Here is a 24,971-nt window from a genome sequence, read left to right as displayed (position 1 = left end):
TTCAAGTCAAGCACATCCACCCAACCGAGAGAGAATCAAAGGATCAAGTACTAGAGATCAAACCAATTATCAAATCAACCTCAACATCAACACCAACTCAAGTTCAACTCCACGAAACAAGTTTCTCCGGAAACCTCGTGCAAACACTAATCCTACAAGACGATCAACAAGCCCAAAGACCGATCATCTAAGAAGATCAACAAGCTCAAAGGCCGATCATCCAAGAAGATCAACAAACCCAAAGGCCAATCGTTCAAGAAGATCAACTAACTTAAAGATTATAATTTATTTTAAAAGCATCAAAATACTATGTATTAGAGATTGTACTTGTTTTCCACAAAATTAATACAAATACAAAGTTGAAGTTCTACGAAATAAATTTCTCTTGAAATCTCGTGCGAACAACGACTTTTAAATGACACAACAGAGCAGGGAAATTAATGTTGCCCATCATTGCAATCATTTGTAAGAAAAGATGCTTCACCTTGAAATCTATAAATAGTGAATACCACCAGTGAGAGACATATCGACGCACATACATATACATATACATAGAGAACGGAGAGAGCAAGGAGACGAGGCGAAACCGAGAGAAATCGCTCCCGGAAAGATCGAGAGACTGCCGGAAAGCAACACAAAGAAGAGAAGGCCAACTCTTGTGAGAGCAAGAATCCACAACTAAAACAAAGTTGAAGTGATAAAGAGCAGTATAAAAGCCATGGGAAGCAAGACATTGCTTATCGAGCTTGTTATCTCTCGAATCCATTTGTTATTTTGTATTCAACATTTTATTTGTAGAAAATGGAAACTTCATTTCGATTTATTTTCAATCTCTCCATACCATGCATGAGTAGCTAAATTTCTGAATGGGTTGAGAAGTACTTAGCAAGCATGACTTAAGATATGCATTTTATAAAATCATCTTGTCTTACGTATGCATCATTCACCCTTTGGACGTACTTGAGAGAGTAGTCTAAAGATAGAATCTAGGCTTGAGAGAGTCAGATTAGAATCTAGGCTTGAGAGAGTCGGATTAGATCGCATAAGCAAGAGTAGAAACTTAGAAATAAGCTTTATCTGCTATTTACACATCGAATGTGTCCTAGAAATAGGAACGATAGTATGCGGTCATCTTGTCTTGTGTGTGCGTCATTCATCATTTGAACATACTTGAGAGAATAGTCTAAAGATAGAATCTAGGCTTAAGAGAGTCGGATTAGATCGCATAAGTAAGAGTAGAAACTTAGAAATAAGTTCTATCGACTGTTTCGCATATACATCACATGCGTCCTAAAAATAGGAATTGTGGCATCTTGCATTGAGAAATGTAGGACTGATATTTGTGTATAGCATGATCGCATACCTTGTGCACAATCTTGGGAATTTTTAGCTAAACCCCTTCTCAACCCCTTCATCACACACTTATTGTAACTCTATGCTTTCATCTTCCCCGTTCAACTCCGTCGCATAGCAAAATCTAAATAAAAACACTATCCACTTCTTTTTCACCACCGCAATAGAATCAAAGAGTGTTGCATATCTATTTAGTAGTCCCTGTGTTCGACCCTGGGCTTACCAAGAACCTAAGAAGGCTTATACTTGGGCTTTGTTAGGAAAACTTGCATGATCATCGCAAACTCACACCATCGCATCATAATTCTATGCATCAATGCCATACTCGATGAGCAACTCGATGGTATTTTGTGAAATACTTGATACATGATGCCATACTCGATGGTACTCATCGCTCATACTCGATGGTATTTTATGAAATACTCAATGCACGATGCCATACTCGATGGTACTCGATGCTCATACTCGATGGTATTTTATGAAATACTCGATGCACGATGCCATACTCGATGGTACTTGATGGCATACTCGATGGTATTTAGTGAAATACTCGATGCATGATGTCATACTTGATGGTACTCTATGACATACTCGATGCTTGAAGGTATACTCGATGCTTGATGGTACTATTTGAATACTCGATGGTAATTAGTGAAATAATCGATGCACGATGGTGCTTGAGGGCATACTCAATGGTCAATGGCATACTCGATGCTTGATGGTACTCGATGGTTTTTGCCCAGTTCATCACAGTGTTGAGCATTAGAGGTCCTATTCGAAAGGTGTGGGTCTGGTTCAAGGCAGTTCAAGCGATCCTGAAGTGTTTTGGAGTTCGTTTTTGCTGATTTTTAAAATAATTAGGTCTTTGTTTGCTGGAAAATGCCAAAAACTAAAACCATATCAATTTGTGTTTAATTATTTACGCATGTGATGTATGTTATAATTAAATAAATCTTGTAAGTGCATAAAGTATGTCATATAGATTTAAAATCCCACCATCAGAAGCATGTTACATGCATTGAAAGTACGTTATAAAGTGTTATAATATATAGTATGCATGTATAGGGTTTCAAATGTTTTAATGTAAATGTTATATTAAATATTGAATGCCTTTGATGTATGTTATGGATGCTTAGCATGTCTAAAATTTTGTAAGTTGTTATAAAATTGGGTTAGACATTTAAAATCCATAATAAAGATAAGATGCATGCTCACATAGGTTAGCCACCTGTTTTAATAGTTAAAATACGTCGACATCTTGTAAAATATGGTTACAAACTCAACCGGTATATAATCCTGTCTAAGTGGAGGTATTTAAGTTGGCAATCTACGGAACACCTCCTACCTGGGGATTAAATGGCCGAATAATTGAGCATTGTTAACCAGTTTTATGAGAAATACGTGAGTGGTGTGAGGTTTTAAAACTGGTTTATCACCTAGACATCGTAGGTTAAATCCAAACATAAACCTTATACTTGGATAAAACCTAATCTTAGGTTGTTTAACTAGCCAGAACAAACCTGATTAAAGATATACCCAAACAAATGTTGAGACATTTCAGTGGGAGTTTAATAGCATATATGATATGCTATTAGAACACTTCAGTGAGAGATTAATAACATATACGATATGTTATTTTTAGCTCTCACGTCCCTAAAAGTTCACATCGAAATTCATGTTTCACTTCGTGTTGATTATGAACCTCGACTGCTCCATTCGAAAAGTGTTTGTATGAATCAAGATCTAGGTGAATAGGGGAAGTTATTCATAGTAAAATCAAAAGTGATATTTTGATTTTAAATCTCACGTCCTAAGATGTTCACATTGTGAGATCCGTGCAACACTTTGCATCGATTATGAACCTCGATTACCCATTCGGAAAGTGTGTGTATGGGATCAAGATCAAGGTGAATGAAGGGAAGTTGTTCAATGTAAAATTAAATATGCGATATACTGATTTCAACTTTCACGTCCCTAGAAATTTTACACCGTGAGGTCCATACAATGCTTCGTGTTGATTATGAACCTCGACTGCTCCATTCGGAAAGTGTTTGTATGGGTCAATATCAAGTTGAATGAGGGAAGTAGTTTATAGTAAGTGGGTAAAGGATATGTGTCAACACATCCTGTTGTCTCTTCCATTTGTTTGGACCATGAGATTTCTATGTTGAGCTTGCTTGTCGTCTTTATGTCAGCCTTGCTAGTCGTTTAACGATGGCTATCTCCTCGGAGGGTTGTAACAGAGGATTCAGAACAACTCAAACTCCATAAATTGATAGGATTTCTTAGGTCGTTTTCCAACTTTAACTTTCCAATTCGGTAGCATCATTAGGGCCGATCTCTGAGGTCTAAAAATGGAGGGTTACACTTACGAAATTACTAAAGTGTTAGTAAGTTCTGACAAAAAATGGTAGCTAAATGACTATCGAAATATGAGTTATTCTGGAGATAGTATTTAGTCAAGAATGTCTTGCTTTAGTAAAATAGTATTTGATTGCCCGTCGGTAGCCCTTATTTTGACACACCATAGTATCGTTGCAAAAATAATGAATTTTGGGTACATTATTACTTTGCTAAAATATGATTGAGTTTAAAAGCAATTCACTAATAAAATTTATTTATATTTTCATATGACAAGTTTTTTGGTACAACTATTGGCTTCTGATAAACTTACCGGGGATACCTATGCTGCGTGGAAATCAAACTTAAATACAATACTAGTGATAGATGACCTAAGATTTGTTTTAATAAAGGAATGTCCTCCTGTTCCTAGCTCGAATGCAAATCGAAATGTTTGGGATGCATACGATAGATAGGTCAGGGCTAATGAGAAAGCTCGTGCCTATATTCTTGCTAGCATATCTGATGTATTGTCCAAGAAACATGAGAGCATGAGTACTGCCAAAGAGATTATGGAATCTCTGCGTAGGATGTTTAGATAACCATCATTCTCTCTGAGGCATAATGCAATCAAATATGTTTACAACTACCATATAAAAGGAATTACAAACATTCACAACCATACAAACTAGTTATGCATTTCATAACAAACTACGACATGCTTTCATAAATAAATACAAAGGGAACGAGAGACATGCCTTTGAAGAACTTTTCTTCTGACTTTGTCTCGCTCTCTTGAAGAACTTGGAATAGCTACCTCTCGCTATCGCTTTTAACACCAACTCAATCGTCCAGTGGATCATGAAAAATCTTCTCCACGAACAAGTAACCTTTTGGACACCACCACTTAGTAACCTTGGTATTCTCGGAGTGAGAATCCAAGAGGTGTGAGCTCTATTGGATTTGGTAAAGGTTTTGGAGGAAACAACGATCGTACTATATGACCAAGTAAGTGGAAGAATGAACTTTCTATCATATAGACTTTGTGTGCTTGATCGTTTAGTAAAACTCAGCAGGTACACGATCGTTTAGAAAATCACTTGCCACGCGATCGTTTAGTAAAAGGCTACACGATCATTTAGAGAATGACGCGTGTATATGATCGTTTAGACAAACACTTGAAGGCTGTCATAGTCTCTCGTGAGCTAAAAGATTAGTTGTGTACTTAATGAAGCGATCCTTTACAAAATGAAAACATTTTTCATTTTATCCTTCAGTTATGAAAACTGAATAAAACCTCCCACTTCACGCATGGTTAAAGGAGGAACCGCCAACAATTATCTCATAATTTTTTTAATTATAAATAAATATAATAACTAACTTATCATATTATATGTATAACCTATAGTTTTAATATCACATCATATGTAACATTTAAACCATAGTCTTTTTCTTCTTTACTTGATATAAATCATATTCATATCAAACTCCTCCAATTAATGTATCTCATAAACTTCCTCTTGTCAATTTGAACACTTCAAACTGACCCAAAAACTGGTTCTCAACTTGAATTCATTGAGATAAAAAAGGGACCTTATGAACCTGTAGCTTGAAGCTCTAACGGTATGTGAATAGATGACTAAACTCTTTAGTCACGAGATCTACCATCCATTAACTGTCGGGCACTCCACTAAAGACCGACAGCTGCACTCTTCTCACTATAGATATATTTTTGTGTCCATCGGATATAACCAATCAACAGTACGATAACCCTTCACAGATCACTCATAAGTACAGTTGGGCCAATTTATCATTTTACCCCTGTAGTTAAATCTAACTTCTTAAGTACCACTAATCCCTCTAATGAACAATACATCATAGTCCTACTATGAGTGGACACCTCTCGGGCCTTGAGAAGGTGTGTGGCGCCACATCATTCAAGCCCTGGAATCAGCCCTTAAAGGAGCAATCTATCTACTTACCCCTACTTCGGGGAATGAGTGAATTTCATCTTGTGTAGCTGAGTTCCCAGCTCCCCAATCAGACCAATCCCCTAAGTGGTAGGTTTAAGTCTGCAATCTGGCCACTTGCACCCATGCAAATCAAAGAACTGCCCTCATAAGCAGGAGTTCCCAACTAACTCAAGATTAAGATCATGTTACCTATGGTCATCCTAGTGAAATGAAAGTCTTTGTCATGAACAACGTTATATAATGAGAATAAACACTTCGTGGTCCGGTCTTATACAAACTCCTTTGTATAGAATACCCCCGCTCGCATGTATCCACATGAATGATCAGAATCAGACCATCTGTAGTACGTCACAACACTTGTAACTATCTACAAAGTGGGTCGTATCCGTAGTGTCACCAGGATAAGGTTTCCCTCCTATATTCATATACTATAGACCATTTTGGTTATCACTTAAGGCATGATCAGCTTGTATGTCTCCACATACATGCGTAAGTTACAACGACAACCAGGGATCTTAGTTTATTAGTTTGTGGTAAATGCATATAAAATATCTCATATTTCATAGACAATAGTGAAGAAAATATCTCATATTATTACATCACAAGCGTTTGTTCATACAAGTGTTTACAAACTGTAGGACCTTACGAGAGTTTAGAGTATCAACCCCGACAAGAAGGGGCCTCTGTTAAAGAATATGTTCTGGACATGATGGTCCATTTCAACATGGAAGAAGTGAATGATGTTGTCATTGATGAGAAGAGTCAAGTTGGTTTTATTCTTGAATCTCTTCCGAAGAGTTTCTTGCAGTTCTGTGTGAACGCACTAATGAATAAAATAAAGTTTAAATTAACTATGCTTCTCAATGAGCTTTAGACTTGCTAGATTACGACGAGAGCAAAAGGACTGGAACTAGAGATAAATGTTACTACTGCAAAAAAAAAAAAAAAAAAAAAAAAAAAGATGATTTTCCTCTAAAAGGCCTGATATTGCTAATAAGAGTATTCTAGTAAAGAATAACAAAGGGAAAGGGAAAAAGAAACCTACTGGCAGAAAGGGCAAGACAAATGCTTCTGATAAGGGAAAATGTTTCCGCTGCAGCGAAGAAGGGCACTAAACAAGGAATTACGCATAATACCTTGCGGAGAAAAAAAGCAGAGAGCAAACACAAGGAAACTAGTTCTCTTAAACTCCAAGTTTTAAACAGGGAAGAATTTCTTAGAATAACCATTGGGAGTTGCAATTGTTGTTGAAAGATAAACTTGTTTACTTTTGTTATTGTAATGAAAGTTATTTTATCTTTTGTAAAGAAAAAATGGTATAAATCTTTTGTTATAAATGAAATGTTCATTAGCAAAAGTTATATTTATTCCACTATAAAGAAACTTCTTTTAGAACCAACCAAGTTCAAAGCCATTTGCAAATATTTAGATATTTAAAAAACGGCTAGAAATCAATACAGGCAATAGTTATTTAACCTAAGTAATAAGTTTAGAACACTTGAAGAGTTCAAGGTGCATAAAACTTGTTAGGTAAAATAAATCCGAAGTACTTCGATTGGTTCAAATTAGAGAAAATAGAGAGTGAGATTTCTAGGGCTATTTTGATAGAACATGAAATCCAGTGAAAACTCTATACACCTAGTTGCCTTAATTGTTTTGAACATCATTTAAATTTTAAGGTGTTTTCTGAAACTCCACATGAGATATGGAGAATGTTGGGGTTGATGCCCTAAAGTCTCGTGTCCTGTAGTTTGTACCAACGCTTGTGATGTATATGATATTTACTTCACTTCTTGTTTTTGCTCATCTTAATGTTTTATTTGCTTTACCACAAACCAATAAACCTAAAATCACTGGTTATCTTTATGTTACTTAAGCATGTATGTGGTGACATACAAGTGGATCATGTCTTGAGTGATAACAAAAATGGTCTATAGTATATGGATATAGGAGGGAAACCTTATCTTGGTAACGCTACGGATGTGACCCGCTTTGTGGAATAGTTACAAGTGTTGTAAGTTGTCATAGATGGTCTGATCCTAATCATTCGTGTAGAGGACATGCGGCTGAGGGCATCTTATATACTTAACGGATACACTTCACTTGATGGCGAACGACAAATGCTCCTTCCAGCTTGGGCGAAGGAAATAGTTTGTATAAGATCTGACCACAAAGTGTTAGCGTCTCGTTATATAACACCGTTCATGACAGAGACTTCACTTCACTAGGATGACCATAGGTAACATGACCTCAATCCTGAGTGAGTTGGGAACTCCTGCCATTAAGGGCAGTCCTTTGATTTCATGGGTGTGAGTGGCTAGGCCGCCGACTCAAACCTATCACTTTGGGGATTCATCTGATTCGGGAGCTGGGAACTCAGCTACACAAGATGGAATTCACTCTTTCCCCGAAGCAGGAGCGAGTAGATAGATAGCTCCCTTAATGGCTGATTCTAGAGCTTGAACGATGTGGCGCCACATACCTTCTCTTGGCTCGAGAGATGTTCACACATAGTTCAACTATGTTGTATTGTTCATTAGAGGGATCAGTGGTACTTAAGGAGTGAGATGTAACTACAGGGGCAAAACAGTAAATTAGCTCAATTGTACTTACGAGCATCTGTGGAGGGTTATCATACTCATGATTGGTTATATCCAATGGACACATAAATATATCTGTGGTAAGAAGAGTTCAGTTGTCAGTCTTTAGTGGAATGTCAGACAGTTAACGGATGGTGGATCTCGTAGCTAAAGAGTTTAGTCAACTATTCACGTACTGTTGGAGCTTCGAGCCATAGGTCTATAAGGTCCCCTTGGTAGCTTGGATACAAGTTGAGAATCAGTTCTTGGGTCAGTTTGAAATGTTCAGATTGACAAGAGGGAGTTTGATGATATATGATATAATTGAACTGGTTAATTATATATGATGTGATTGACTAAATGTATGAGATATATTATTTTGGAGGAAATTGGATATAAATATAATTTATATCAAGTAGAGGAGAAAACACTATAGTTGATATATGATATTAAACTATAGGTTAAGAATATAATATGATTATATTCATTAATTAATCAATTGGGCAGTTATGTGATAATTGGCCGAGTTTTTCTCCGGATTCGTGTAATAGTGGGAAGTTTGATTAAGTTCTTGTAACTTAAGAATAAAATGAAAATTGTTTTCACTTTGCAAAGGTTACGAAAGGATCCAAAAAATTGTTCACGATGTGAAAGTATACGATCGCTTAGTGTTGAGAGCCTATACGATAGCGCCCATCTTTATAAACGATCGCACACCCGCGTACTAAACGATCGCCCGCGATTTCTAAACGATCGCTTATGTTTACTACACGATCGCTTAGCACACCAAGCAGAACTAAATGACCGCATACCATTTGATAGACGAACGCTTAGCTAAACCTACACAATCGTGTACCCCGATCTAAACGATCAAGCACATCCGACTATACGATAGTCTTCTACTATCTCCCACTTGCTTGTTCGTACTATACGATTGCTTTTTCTCCTTCCCTCTACCAATTCCATCAAAGTTCACCTTTTGGATTCTCACTTCGAGATATACCGAGGGCTTCGAGTGGTGGTGTCATCCCCGGTTGCTGTTTGTTCGTGTGCTACTGATCGTGTAGACGACCGTGGTGCTGTTAGGCGACTACTTGCTGGACGATAAGAAGTGTGAGGAGTTCGCTTCTGTTGGATCGAGTTCGATTGAAGAAAGTCTTCAACTAGTACGTTTTCTTGGTCTCTTGTATTTATTGTTAAAGCATGCCAGTAACTAGTATTTACAATGCACATTTGTATGTTAGAATGTATGTGTGGTAATTCTGTCACAATGAAATCAGAAAGATCCACTTCTGCTCATGGGTACTCTTGTTTAAGAGATCCTTCAGAGAACTCACAAAAACTGTTTATGAGATGTAAAAGATGTTTACGTAATTCAGAAATCTAGAGAAAAGATCGACACATGTATTAGTGTCGAACCCTTAGGTATTGAAATATTGTTAAAAAAGGCATGCCTATTTATAGGCAACCCAAAAGTAGTATACTTTTCATGTAAAAAAAAATCAAGTCTCTGTATTGACAAATGCTAAATTTTTCCTAGAAAAGTATACGAGATCATCATGTATTATTTATTTTCCATAAAAAGCAAAATGTATATCAATAAAGAGTTATTGATTAAAGCTAACACTGTAACAAAAGTTGTTTGGACAGGTCAGATGCATCTTACTCAAAGAGTTGAGGGTACCTCGATATAGTGGGAGGAATGTATAATAGCCTAACTCTTATTTGGGTTTAGTGGAAACTCAAGTCACCAAATCTTGGTGACGGTATCAAGAAACAAAGAATTGTGAAAATAAGATGCATTCCCTATATAATTTAATGAGAAATCCATAATATACTAAAGTGTTTATAACAATCCTCTCGGCTAAAGTATTTGAGGATCACTAACTGTGATTAGGATTACGAGTTGAACAACCTAGGGCAAGTGGAAGAAAAACCCATGGGTATGTGATACCTAAGGATGGATATGTGATACCTAAAAGAAAAACCATGGGTATGTGTTGCCCTAGTTTATTACATTTCTTCGTAAAACTCAAAAACTCAGCATTATATATTCATATGTATGTTACCACTGGAGTTTTATTCCAATTGGGAGTTTGTTGGGTTTTATATCCTAAAATCGTGGTTTGTAAACAATAAACTCATTCTGTAAATCAATAAAGTTGTTATTGAAGTTTGATTCAATAAAGTTGTATTGAATATATAAATTGCTTATTTCGTTTTAGAAATAAATCCAATAAACTAAAAGATCCATGACTATTACATGAGTACTTGAACTTTATGTGGAGAAATAAGAGTGGACCAGGTTTGAGTAAATAGTCTAAATGATCTATAGTATATGAATAAGGTTGAGTGTCTTACTCTGGTAACACTATCAGATGTGGTCTACTCTGTAGTTATTACAAGGAGTTGTAAAGTGCTACAAACGAAATGATCCTGATTCGTACATGTTATGACATGATGAGTGGAGGCGTCCTGTGCATTGAGTTTGCACAAAATCGGACCAAGAAATAAGTCACTCTTACTTTATAACGTTGTTTACTATTTAAGATTGACTATTTCACGACGATGACCTAGGTAACTTGACCTTAATCCTGAGCTAACTATGAACTCCTATTTATTTAAGATTATCTTTAGATTTGCATAAGTGAGGGTTGGCTCAACAGCGCAGGCTCAATAAGCCTCCTATTTTAGGGGTAAGACCGGGTAGATAGCTAGGGACATAGGGTGCAAGATGGAATTCACTCTTACCTACTTTCAAGGGTAGTAGAGAGGTTGTTCCCTTAAGTACTGACTTCGGGTCTTGAACAAGGGGCCCCACCCTCTTATTGGCCTGAGAGGGACTCGGTTTAACGATCAGATCACGAACCATTGTTTATTATAGAATCAGTGAGACTTAAGAAACAAGAGGTAATCTCGGGGGTAAAACAGCCTTTTGACCCAACCGTTATTACGAACAACCTGTGAAGGGTTAACTTACTAATCATGGTTATATCGAGTGGACACAATATATCTACAGTGAGGGGAGTGCAACTACGAGATTTAGTGGAGTGACCCGGTAGTTAACGAATGAGGGTTAATTTGGTGTAAAGAGTTTAGCCAATTAATCTCGGATCGTTGGAGCCCATGATCTGTAGGTCCACTAGATCCCCTACTAGCTAACAAACGAATTAGCCTTAGGGTAGTGTGATAAGTTGATTTGAAACGTTCAAATTAGAATTAAGGGAATTAGTAATTATATGTGATATAACTATACGTTTAATTTTGGAATTAAACAAAATTGGAGAATCGATTAATATTTAAATATGATTTGAATATTAAGTTCATGAATAGGTTTTAAGAAGGTGGAATTGGTATTAAATTAATTTAATATTTGATATTAAATTAATAGAATTAATTGATTAATTATTAATTTTATTAGAAAATTTAATTTTGAATTAATTTTTGTAAAGTTAATAAAATTTTAGTCTTGTTTTTCGAATTAAAACTGAAAATATTTTTTAATTTTGAAAATAGTTTTCAAAATGAAAAAAAGAAAAAAGAAAAATGAGAAACCAAAAGTGCGTTTTTTTCCATTTTTGGAACCAAGCACCTTACTCATATTTTCACTTCAATTCTAGCTCAATAATGAAGGTGGAGCTGGAATTCATGCAGAAGGTTGTTGCTTGAATGTCATGCAATATAAACTTCAGTTCTAAGTAGAAATCAGGCATGCAAAAGGTTGCAATTTTGCTGAGAATTTTTGTTTGAAGAAGTGTTCTTCACACTGTGTAAAACCAGTAACCTCCTCTCCAGTTCTCTTCGATTCAAGCTTGTTTTGAGTCCTACAATTCAACTCCAAAAAAATAGTAGGGAAGGCCTTGTGGTGGTTCACAATCAAAGAAAAAGGAGATTGCAGCTAGAAATCGTGATTCAAAGGTATCTTTAAAGGTTAGTGTCGAAACTCTGTTATTAGTTTATGAGCATGCTGAATTTGAAGCCAAAATTAATGAATTAGAATGCTTAATGATCTTGTTTTCTTCCATTCATGCTTCTGTATAAGTCATAGGTCTTCGATTACCATAACAAACTTATGCATTTGACTCTTTTCAAGGATGTAACTTTTTGAATGCCTTTTTTCTGGCGTCAATTTGGCGCTGAGAAGATCGTGGATGGAATGAAGTAATTTAAGAGAGAATAAAAATTGGATTTTGTTAAAATTTTAGAAAATATAATCAACCGTAATCGATGGAAGCATTGGATTCTGGGATGCAAAGTTGGAAAAGCAAGTAGGGAGGTGGGCCCCTCCCTATCATGTAGGTCATAAATCATACAATTTAGTAAATTACCATTTATCCAACTAGGGATCTTTTTAGGGTTCTTTGGATAAATAGGCAAAACGTAATGGACTTTTTAAAAGATGGCGACCAAAGTTTTTCTTTGAATAAATAGCCAAATGATTGTTTTAAAATTTTTAATAGAATCTATCAGGTGTCAAAAATACCCTTAACAAAATATCGAACATACTAAAAATTCAAATAAAAATAAACTTATCTCTTAAATTAAGGAATGCTGGCGATTTATTTTAGTGAACAAAATTTGAAAAACAAAAAAAAAAAACCTGAAAACAACTTCAAAATTAAGCAAAAGATGGTTTGTAACAATATATTAGAAAAGGTATTATCTAACATAAATTCATAGATAAATGTTTCAAAAATTGTGACAAGTATAATTTTGGATGCAAAAATACAATGTATATAAAGAATGAAACTTAATTTGGAATTTTCCATCATTAACCATATAAATACATCTTCTCTACAAACATTCTAGGACACATATTAATTGTCTATTTTTTATAACTAAAGTATTTGTGTTTTGTATTATATTCTCAATTCTTTTATTTCATATTCATAGTATCCTCGTATATCTCCTACTCATAAAAAAAAAAAAAAAAAACTAGAATTTTGCCACACAAATACTTTGTACTAAAACTAGCTAATATTTTATTAGACTTTTAATAATGCAAAATACCTAAGACAATTTAAAATCTTATACTAAGATTTAAACCTTGTAACAACTAAAAAATACCATCTAATAGCTAAAAAATAACTAATGTGAGCGATCTAAATATATACCTTGTACTAGATCGTGCCATATAAATACCTTGTATTAAAAACAACTAAAACCCAATATGAACTGACAAAACGCATTAAATCTAATGACAAACTTGAAGAATTTGATGGCCTCGAATGTGAAAATCCATGGATCTGACCACGATGGAGACAATGAAGGAAATACATTCGAATTCATCAAGGTAGATTTATTAAAAACACTGTATGTGTGGTGGTTCTTATACGTTATGTTTGTTCCTAAACTTGTGTGTGGTTTCAATCAAATAGGAGACAACTAACTTCACTAGGCTTGGATAAATTGGAGCGAGATAATAAGAAAAAAGAAAAAAAGAAAAAGAAGCTGATGATGGAGACATAAATGATAAACAGTTACAATTCTCTTCATAGCAATAACTTCCATGAATTGTCAAAAGTTAACATCAACTGAAATATGCAAGCAAGTAACCTTAAAGTTGTTATATCATTTGTTGTCGTCACACACTCCATATAAAAGATGAACAAACGAACTACAGTTACAATGTAGTTGAGATGAACAAGCAAATAAAATATGAATAGTTCAAAGTACCTACCGACAAAAGGAAAGATTCTGCTGCGTGATCTCCTGTTCACATCTGCATATATACCATAAAATAAGGGAACTTGTTTTTTTTTAAAAAAAAATCAAATATTGAATTTTTAGTGCACTTTTAAATCATAAATTAACCATTCTCAACTAAATCCCCAAAATCTCTTCCCAACAACTTAAATCCTATCATTATCTTCTTAAAAATGTGGAGGCATAACTAGATAGAAAGGATACATAACGTTGGATCGAGGTAGAATCAGAAAAGGAAATATGAGGTGAGGAGACCTTTTATTCTAATATTGTAGATTTGAAAAGTTATTAGAAAGGTATGGTGGTTTTAAAACTAATTAAGAAATATGGTTGTTTTGTCTGTTCGAGGCTAGAAGTCGATGTTGAGAATTCAAATAAGATGGATGTCGAAGGTTGAGAACTCGATGAACTTGGTGAAAGGGTTTGCATGGAGACTTGTCGAATGTTGAACATTCGACCTACATAAGTCGAAAGTTCAACCCTCGACAAGCAAGACTTGTCGAACGTTGAACATTCGACTTATGTAGGTCGAAAGTTCAACCCTCGACAAGCTCCATGTCCCGTCCCATCGCTGTCAGCCTTTGCTTTTGCCGCTGCTGACCAAGAATCTGGGTAACTTTAAATGCATGCCCTGCCTCCCCAACCATCAGCCTTTATTATTTCAACCCATGGGTCGAGTGTTGAACACTCGACCTATGTGTTTTTAAACACCACAATTTTCAGTCCCTTGCTCATTGCCCTATGAAATCATCAACTTCTTCCTCTACTAAATCTCTCTCCTCCCATTTTCTTTCCGTTTCCATTTCTCTTCTTCTTAATATCCCTCTCATCCCATTTTTTAACTCACTGCTTCCCATTTCCATTTCTCTTCTTCTATTTCGTTTGATACAAATTGTTCTCACATTTCTCCCTTGATCACAAATTGGTTCGTTACTCTACTAAATTTTTCTTCTTCTATGAATAATTATAAATTTTATTTTTGTTCTTATATTATTATTATTTTTTTATAGATTCTATTTTTTTAAAATTTTTTTGTAGTTGTTGCCAGATAACAAATAACAGGAAAAAAAGGGTGAACGCTGTCACTTTGAAGGAAAAAAAAGAACTATCATCGAATTTATGAGTTGAACTTTAACTTTTATTTATTAGTAGTTTTTTGTTTTTAATATTTTTTATGCTAAATATATCATTTTTATTCCTTATATTGATGTCTACCATGATAATGTTAATTTTTTAATATTATTTTTTAATTGAAGATCAATAAGTAATTTTATTTATTTGTCGTTTTTTTTAATGATATTCTATATTTTAGTATTGTTTTTTAGTTAACAAGTTTAGTATAGTTTAAAAAGTTTAGTTTATTGTTATGTTTAAAAAGTTGATATTTATAGTTTAATACATAATTATTGTGATAGTTAACAAGTTTAGTATAGTTTAAAAAGTTTAGTTTATTCTTATGATATTTGATTTATTTAGTATTAACTTTGATGTTTATAGTGTTAAAAAGTTCAGTTTATTGTTATGTTTAAGAAGTTGATATTTATAGTTTAATACAAAATTATTGTGATAGTTAATAAGTTTAGTATAGTTTAAAAAAATTAGTTTATTCTTATGATATTTGATTTCTTTAGTATTAACTTTGATGTTTATAGTATTAAAATGTTTATTTTATTGTTATGTTTAAAAATAGTTTAATACAAAATTATTGTGATAGTTAACAAGTTTAGTATAGTTTAAAAAGTTTAGTTTATTCTTATGATATTTGATTTCTTTAGTATTAACTTTGATGTTTATAGTGTTAAAATGTTTAGTTTATTGTTATGTTTAAAAGATTGATGTTTATAGTTTAAACGCTTTAGTATTTTTAGTTTAATACAAAATTATTGTAATTTTTTTTAATATATTTCTTATGATATTTGATTTTTCTAGTATTAACTTTGAAAATATAGTTTTAAATAGTTTGAAAAAATTTAATTTAATTTAATTTTTTATTTTGTATTAAATTTGAAAAAATAGTTTAAAAAAGTTTACCTCATTGTAATTTGAAAAGTTTAATTTTGTTGTTATATTTAAAAATAGTTATAAAAAGTTTAATTTATTGTTATGTTTAAAAATAGTTATAAAAAGTTTAATTTATTATTATGTTTAAAAAGTTGATATTCATACAACTTAAAAAGTTTAGGTTTATAAATTAAAAAGTTTAATATTTTTAGTTTAATACAAAATTATTGTGATTTTTGAAAAAGTTTAATATTTTTTAATATACTTCTTATAAAAAGTATAATACAAAAAGTTGATGTTTGTCTTTTTTTTTTTTTTTGGAGTTGACTATGACCAACCACCAAGTAGGAGTTTTAGCATAAATGTGAACAGTGGAATTGTATTTGAACAATTCATTGAAATGGTTGGGATGTCACTTAGTGTAGATATGGGAACAAATCAGATAGAAATAATATATAGACATCCTAACCTAGAACCATCAGGATCAATAAGGTTTATGTCATTCCATATTTTGAATGCACAAGCTATGAACTTGATGTTCTCAATGACAATGTCACTGCCGAATTTAGTGCATTTGTATATAAATGTAAATAGGATAGGGTGGATATAAACTTGAATACATCATTTAGCCAATTTGAAGATCCAACTCAATGTATTGATCCTGATCGCTTTGTAATACTGAACCCCTATTGCATGATATTGACTTAAGGATTGGAGATTGGTCCGAAAAAGTTGCACATTTTGTAGTGCGATGACACTATCGTGCAAGGTTTATTGCAGTGGGGTTTCTATTGAACAGTTTGATAGGGATGTCACTCAAGAATATATTCATTAGTATAAACATATCACAAGGCGCTACATCACTCGTCCGGGAGTAGCTATGGGTCATCTGGTAAATGAATGAATATTATCTAATTATTTTTAATTTAAATTTATTTTAAATATTATCTAATTGTTTTATAATTCAAAAAGATCGAACAACAGTAGACTTCGTGAGGTTGTGAATGATCTGAACCAGGTTCTTGCTATATGTAGTGACAACCAAGCTATATGGAGGAGATACATTATATGTACGATATACCTATTGTTCCTCTACCAGCTCCTAGACGTAGAGGATCTGTTCGGGAAAAGGATGAGTTTGATGAGGTTGCCCATAATGTGGAAGAGTTGCCCCTGTAATGCAGACACAGAGTCAAACTGATTATGTTAGTCCGATGATGATGATACCAACATTTGATTCAGGACATTATGACTCAAAGGCTGGTCCTTCGTCTTCATATGTGCATGGACATGGTTGGGGTCGTGGAGAGCATAATGAATATTTATATTATGAAGTGTTTGTAGAGGTACCAGAGCAACATCAAGAAGAACTCGAGTAACCTTAAGTTCGAAGTCGATGACGACAATCAGCTCGAAATCGACGACGTCCGCCTTGTGGGACACATTGATTTTTGTAATTATTTTTATATAAATGAGATATTTTAATTTACACTTTTTATTTTTATGAGATATTATTTTTTTTAATTTATTCTTTTTAGAGTTTAAATAAAATAATAAAATAATAAAATATATTTAGAAATTGTTTGTATAAAATGGAAAAATTAAAAAAAAAAAGAAAGAAAGAATTGAATGTCTAAATAATTAAAAGAAAAAAAAAACAATCTAAATTGGAGGGTTCAAAATAATAAAATATTTTAATAGGTCGAATTTTGAACCCTCGACCTATTAAAAAAAAATATATTTTCTAAATAGTTTAAAAAATACCATATTTTTCTAAATAGTTTTTAAAAACTACAATATATTTTAAATTTCCTTGAGGTGAGGACCTACACTTATGATTTTCACCATAAATCATACAATTAAAAAATGACCATTCTTCCAATTGCATGTCTAAATTTGGCCACACAATTACTCAATTTATTTATGGCTAATTTGTGCAATTTCTCCAAAGTTTTCCTTTAGAGAGAGAGAAAAAAAAAAAAAAAAAACAGCTAAGCCCAGCCCATTTCACTATGGATGGCAGTTTTGAAAATACTCTGTAACTCTCTGTTTTGGGCGAAGGAAAAGAACCTAGAAAAACCCTAGTCGCTTCTCATCTCCACCACCCACCAGCCGTTCTGTTTACACGCCCCCTCCCTTCTCCTTCTTTCACTGCTTAAGCTCCTCAAACTACCGGTATTCTGCAAACCCTAACGCAACTCTCCGTTCACAAAGATCCGACCATGGCGACTGCAACGGCTCCACGTCAACTCTCTCAGAAGGAGGCCGACATCCAGATGATGTTGGCCGCTGAGGTTCATCTTGGCACTAAGAACTGTGACTTCCAAATGGAACGTTACGTTTTCAAGCGCCGCAACGATGGTATGTTCTCAATACTCCTTAACTTTTAGATCTTCACATTTGTTTAACTAACTCCCAAAGGCCTTTCGAGATGCTGCTTAGCTTGGCTCCGTTTTCCATTCTGCTCTCCTTGTTTCTATATTTGTGGTGATTTCTCTTGAACTCCAACTTTGAGTGCCAATGCGTGCGCGTTGTTGTTCTCTACTTGTCTTTCCTCAATGACCTTAATTTTTGGATATCAATTTCTCAGGTCCGGAGCGATCATAATTTTATCAATACGTATATTTATCCTTATTTTTTCTACTTGTGGTAGTATTTACGATTCAGAGTCGGTTTCTGACTATTGTTTAGTGATTGAATATCTTTAGTTGTTACTGCATTCGCTAAGGATACACTGTTTTATAATCTCAGATTATTCAACAAGGGGTTTTACACGCACGTATGATGTTATTTTTTAGTTTGATCCCAAAATGTTGGTTCATATGTTTATAGATTTGAAGCATATACTCCTATCTCTGTTGTTTGAAGATACGATTCTTAATTTGAGGAATGTTGGGTTATTTTATGCTCAAAAGGATTGATATTTACACTTTGAATGTGAATGAACTTTTTTCCTAATTTCGTTTCTATAGGAATCTACATTATTAACCTTGGTAAGACATGGGAGAAACTTCAGCTGGCTGCCAGAGTCATTGTGGGTATTGAGAATCCACAAGACATTATTGTTCAGTCTGCGAGACCTTATGGTCAGAGGGCTGTCTTAAAGTTTGCTCAACACACTGGTGCCCATGCAATAGCCGGGAGGCACACCCCTGGAACCTTCACCAACCAGCTTCAGACTTCATTCAATGAGCCTCGTCTTCTGATACTGACTGATCCTAGAACTGATCATCAGGTGATTGAGCCTTTTGGAATACCCATAATAGTTTTCCGTTTTTAGCTTAAGTTGAAAGGATGGTCTTCTCTTTAGCAATTCCAGTATCACTTTTCTTTGTTCCCTTTTTGTTATACCTGACTTGTTGCTGTTATTTTTGTGTTGCCTGGTTGGGTTCCTGCTTGCAGCCCATCAAGGAAGCTGCCCTTGGAAACATTCCTACAATTGCCTTTTGTGACACTGATTCACCAATGCGGTATGTTGATATTGGTATCCCAGCAAACAACAAGGGAAAGCATAGCATAGGATGTCTATTCTGGCTCTTGGCAAGGATGGTTCTGCAGATGCGTGGAACTATTCGTGCAGGGCATGAATGGGACGTGATGGTAAGCCCATAATTATATTTTCTATCTTAACTTTAGAAACCATGTCTAGACATGAAGTTTGAAAATGGCATTTGGTTGTTGGAAGTACTATTAAAGGCTTGGATTGAACCAATGCACCTATTTCTTGTGCAGGTGGATTTGTTTTTCTACCGGGAGCCTGAGGAGGCTAAGGAGAAAGAAGAAGAAGAAGCTGTTGCACCCCCAGATTATGGCATTGCAGATTATGGTGGTGCTTCGCTTGTTTCCTCAGATCAATGGGCTGGACAAATTTCTGATGCTCAATGGGGTGCCCCTGATGTGGTTCCGGCACCAGACGGTGTAATTGCTCCACCTGTTCCGAATGTCGAGTGGACCCAAGAGCCAGGTTGAACCCGAGTTTTCTTTTATGATTTATTTGAATGTTTATGCTTATTGATGTGTGTTTAGCCTAAGACTTGGTTTAAGTTCACAAGTATCATGTGTCAGTTCCAGTTATCATTAATCTTTTTCCTTTCAGAAAAGGTTTTGTAAGCTAAAGATGCAATGCAATTAATAGTTAGGTTGGTTAGTCTGCTTGAGGTGAAGAGAAAAACGGATCACGTTGTTTTGATTTTTAATAATATTCATTTTTTATGCTTTCTTAATTTTTCTGCGTTTGGCCTTTTGCAGTTGCTTTAGCATCAGACGGATGGGATGCCGCAGTACCACCACCAGCACCATCAGCTGAAGGTGGCGCCCCTCCAGCTGCCAGTTGGTTTTAAGGGCTGGTTCCATGAGAATTTGATTAATCGTTTTATGAGTTTGCTTGTTTATGTAGGGGTTCCACCTTTTTTGGTTGCAAACTTGACTTGTCTTTTCCCTCATAGTCCAGTTTTAGATTTTGAGATTGAAATTTTGACTTCAACTTTGGTACCTTGGTGCAATTTTTTGAGATATATGAGAAATTACTTGCCTAAACAATAATGAACATCCATATAATTGGGATTTTAAATCATGGGTGGTCATAATAGCGATCATCTTGGCCAATTGATAATATATTATCCTTAAATGTTTCAATCTCATTAAGATTGAATTATAATGACTTTAACATGGGTTCGTTTTGAAAGTTTGTGTACTTAAACAAAGGGTATATAGTATTTCTTGGAGCTTGTGTTAATTAGAACTATAAGCCAATATTAAGATGGTTCCATGTTTTATTTTATTGGTTGATAGAATACAGTAAAATCCATCTAATCTTGAATTAGGAGTGAAACAAGGATTTGACATTGACGGGTGTGGAAGTGCTTGAATCTCCATTCCATGCCATCTCTGCTAGTATTTGATACGCTCTATCACTCCCATGGTTTGAATCAAAGAACAAATGCTCTTTAGGATTCCCACATAATTCATACTCTTTTACATCACCCATCCCACCGCAGCTTTGTATTCCTTTATATTTCCCACTTCCACAGCATGCATCCTTCACTTCTTTGAAACCTGTTTAAAGTAAAGCAAATAGTCAGAAAGAAAACAACCAACCACAGTAAAATTTTCTACAAGATTCTCTAAATTCAAGTACCATATTTTGCTGGGTTGCTTGTTATTTCTTCAAACACTTTATAGGAATCAACATAGGAGTATCTGAATCCTTCGAGTTTTGTAGCGAGCTTTTGTAACGCTTTGTAAAGTTGTTTGTTATGCAATTCCACAAGTTGATTTAGTTGCTCCAATCGGGCATATTTGCCTTGTGATGCCACTGCTTCTAACACAGCAGGTACATGATTATAAGACCAAAGATTCATCGCAACAAATTTTCTTCCCCCCTTCTTGTGGATATCCTGTTCAATGAGTATTATTCTTAGAAAATGGGAAAATCAAAATCTCAACAGGGAATTCATTGCTTTAGAGTGTATTTGGTTTAACTTTTCAAGTATTTAATTTTGAATGAAATTCATTTTAGAAAAGTTTGAAGTGTAGCTTTTAAAACACTTCCAAAGTGTATTCTAACTCAGGAGTTTAAATAAATGACTTTGTTGAAAAACACATTTTTTTTCTTTAGTAAATCCAAACTGGTCCTTACTTTTATGACAGAGGTTAAGTTCTCAATCACCAAATCAACATATTCTTCCACCGAGTAGGAATCGAAAAGCTTGGAATCCGAGGCAAAGGTACGATAATCGTTGGTCCCAATCGTGATCAAGTAGACACCCCGTGATAGTAACATCTTTGCTTGTGTCTTTCCAAGTTGCTTTCTCAGAATCCTTTCCACTTTATTGAAACTCTTTGCCTGAGTTTTGAGGCTTATTACCCCCTAACAGTTCAACAATACATGTGTTAGAATTTCTGTGCTTTTGGTTGATGATATAATATCTTAGTTGACATATATGGAAAAAGTATCCCATACTTGATCTTAATAGCAAAACTTCTCTCTTTCAAACATTATGAATGCATTAATATTTGTGATAGAGAATGGTAAAAATGATACATATAAAAGACAACATATTTGTTTGGTCTAGGAGTTTTTAAATCTATTGTGGGCTCTACGACTACCTTCTTACGGCTAAACTCTACAACTAAACAACTCTACTTCCTCAATAGCTTCGTCTCTTTCATGATCAAACTTAGCTTTATGAATGAACATATATTTGTGATAGATAATGTCAAAAGAATTACATATAAAAGACTATATTTGTTTGGTCGAGGAGTTTTTAAATCTGCTATAGCCCTACAACTAACTCTTTACGTTGTAGGCTCCACAACCAAACAACTTATTAGACTAAACAACTCCATTAGTACTTAGTAGTTTCAAACGTCCCTAAATATATCGTAGTGTATCCAAAAGCAGGTGAAAAGATGAAGTTTACAATAGTGAAAGTGAAAAAGAAAGAAAGAAAGAAAGAAATATTACAAATCCTCGATTGACTTCATCAAGAGCACCCGCTCCTCCTGACGCAAAATTTATGCCATCAATGTAACGCTTATTCCCAGGATAAAGGTAAGGAAAAACCAATGGCAAATTTGCATATTCAGCTGCCAACATAGAAGAAAAAGAAAAACATTTAATTTCATGATCGAAAAATAGATGAATGGTTAATTAGAAAGGAGATGGAATGATTATTACCAAAGAAATCTGGAACAACTCTGCCATCAGACCATCTTCCAGAGGGATATTTGAAGAAAGTTTGGCCAAAGGGAGGGTAATTTGATTGGGCAGTGGGAATTGTGTTAATGTAGTTGTTGTTTCCAGTATCAATTATGGAATCCCCAAAAACAAAAAGAGGGATATGCTGCTGAAGAAGCTCATCTTGCTTGCAAACAACACACTCACCAACAGGATAAAAGATTAGCAATAACAATACACATAAACTCCAGTTGTTTGAATTCGCCATTTGATGTAATAAATTTGGTTCTGAGATTTAGTTTGAAAGCCCAAGATGGGTTCAATTTATTTATAGTGAGAAGAAACCCAATTTGGTACGTATTTGACCTTTACTTGAAAATGACACCATTAAAGAGGTGATGTCTTTTTGTTCTGTGCAAGGAAAAGTCATTCTTGATCACCAAGGCACACGTGCCAAAGTTGTCTATTTCGTGATTATTTCAGTCTAATAACGAATTTCCAAAGAAAAAAAATGAAAATATTTATAAATAAACTGTGTCAATTAGTGATAGATAACGATAGATATAGAGATGTGATAAATTGTTTTGTAAATAAATTGATTCATTTTTCTAAATTTGAAAATAATTTAAAAATTAAAAAATTAAAACAATATTATAGTTGGATTATCCCTTCTTTTATTGCTATATTAAAATTTATATTCCATTTCGCTTCCTCATCTTTGTCCTTGATTTTTTTTCTTTCAATTTTAAAACCTACCCATTTTAGTTCTTACTTTTATTTTTGTCCTTTTAACGTATTAATGGCAATTATAGGTATGTATACTAGCATGTTAAAATAAGCCATATAGATTAGAAACGAGCATTTGATAAATATATATTAGATGAAAAATAATAAAGCAATGACCAAAATGTTTTTTTTTTTTTTTTAAATAAAAATTAAAGATTAAAATAGAGATTGTAAAAAGTTAAGGTTCCATCTCGTAATCATTTTATTTTTGAAAATTAAGTTTATACACACTATTTCCACCTCCAAATTTCTTCCTTTGTTATCCACTAATCATTAATAGTTTAAAAAACTAAGTCAAATTTTGAGAATAACTTTCAAAAAAAGTTTTTATTTTTTATTTTTTTTAAGAATTTGACTAAGAATTGAATAGTTGTATTTATGAAATATGTAAATCATTGTAAGACATGTAGATGATATCAAGTTATTTTTTTTTTAAATTATCAAGAGGCTTAAATGATTAAAATTAAACAAATTTAGGGACCACTCATGTAATAGCTTGACAAGCTCACCAAAAGAAAATCTAGTTATTAGTTCAATATCGAGAACAATTGCTAACATCATATAAATCAATCAAGCCTTAAAACATATATTGTATTTAAACCCTAAACACTATTGACCAAAATAAACATGCTACATAATCTTTAAATGGATAAAATTATTACCAAAAAGTGATCGTTGTTGACTATCCAAAAAGAAAATTAACACAATAATAAATGGTTAAAAATGGTACCACAGAGGAAAAAAAAAACCTGTCAAATTAAGAGCTATTGGAAGGTAGGAAAACTTGGTAGAGGCGTAGTGTAACGGTCATGCTTGTCCAGGGCCTGTTGCCCATGGCCGCATGCCCAATCCAACCCCCTTCTAGCATACTTTCATGTCCTGTATTGTATTAGTTTAGTTAGCTTGCTTTCTTTACATTTTCATTGTAAGTGACCACTCGCCCTTTTGCATAAAGTTGCCGAGAAAGCCGATGGAATTGATGCGGTGGTAGGCCGCCTAGACGGACTACCCGTCAGAGAATTGATGAGAGGGTAAAGACCCTCGAGACCAAAACATACGGTCCGGGAAACTTTGAACGAGGCGATAGCTCATCGAGTTCTGTTGCCCACATAGAGGAGCGTGTCGAAGAGCTGGACAGCTCCCAAAAGCAATACTTCAGATGGTAACCGACCTATCTGAAGACTTTCGATCGGGCCTGGATGTCGTCAGAGCCGAGATAAGCGGATGTGAGTGCTAGGGTGAATCTCACCATCCGAGCGGTAGGGAACCAAGCCCCACCTGGGGGCGCAGTGGCAGTAAGCCGAATAAAAATCCCAGAACCGAAACCCCTTCTTGTGGGGTGCGAGAAGCGAAAGCCCTGGAAAATTTTATCTTTGACCTTGAGCAATACTTCAAGGCGACGAACACAGTGACTGAAGAGTCGAAAGTCACAATAGCAATGATGCATCTGAATTGAAGATGCAAACTGTGGTGGAGATCACGATTTACAGACATACAGGAAGGACGTTGCACTATTGATACTTGGGATAGATTGAAACAAGAACTTCGTTCGCA

The 24,971-nt window shown here is 34.4% G+C and overlaps 2 protein-coding genes across 2 annotated transcripts; one reads left to right on the top strand and one right to left on the bottom strand.

Annotated features, from left to right (window-relative positions):
* Positions 1-18,013: 18,013 nt before the first annotated feature.
* Positions 18,014-20,488, top strand: LOC120090070 (40S ribosomal protein SA-like). Its single transcript, XM_039047563.1, has 5 exons — positions 18,014-18,313; positions 18,925-19,187; positions 19,355-19,552; positions 19,685-19,916; positions 20,201-20,488. The coding sequence occupies exons 1-5, from the start codon at positions 18,175-18,177 to the stop codon at positions 20,290-20,292; spliced, it is 924 nt and encodes a 307-aa protein (XP_038903491.1). The 5' UTR covers positions 18,014-18,174; the 3' UTR covers positions 20,293-20,488.
* Positions 20,489-20,648: 160 nt separating this feature from the next.
* Positions 20,649-22,943, bottom strand: LOC120090061 (GDSL esterase/lipase 1-like). The gene is made up of 5 exons (XM_039047553.1): positions 22,632-22,943; positions 22,419-22,540; positions 21,591-21,821; positions 21,090-21,348; positions 20,649-21,007 (listed from the first exon to the last, which is right to left on the bottom strand). Exons 1-5 carry the CDS (start codon positions 22,897-22,899, stop codon positions 20,772-20,774), a joined length of 1,116 nt encoding a protein of 371 aa, XP_038903481.1. The 5' UTR covers positions 22,900-22,943; the 3' UTR covers positions 20,649-20,771.
* Positions 22,944-24,971: the final 2,028 nt, after the last annotated feature.

This window comes from Benincasa hispida, chromosome 1 (assembly GCF_009727055.1).
Source record: "Benincasa hispida cultivar B227 chromosome 1, ASM972705v1, whole genome shotgun sequence".
In the NCBI taxonomy this organism is placed as follows: Eukaryota; Viridiplantae; Streptophyta; class Magnoliopsida; order Cucurbitales; family Cucurbitaceae; genus Benincasa; species Benincasa hispida.
The sequence above is the reverse complement of the archived record's forward strand: the minus strand, read 5'-3'. Positions and strand labels throughout refer to the sequence as shown.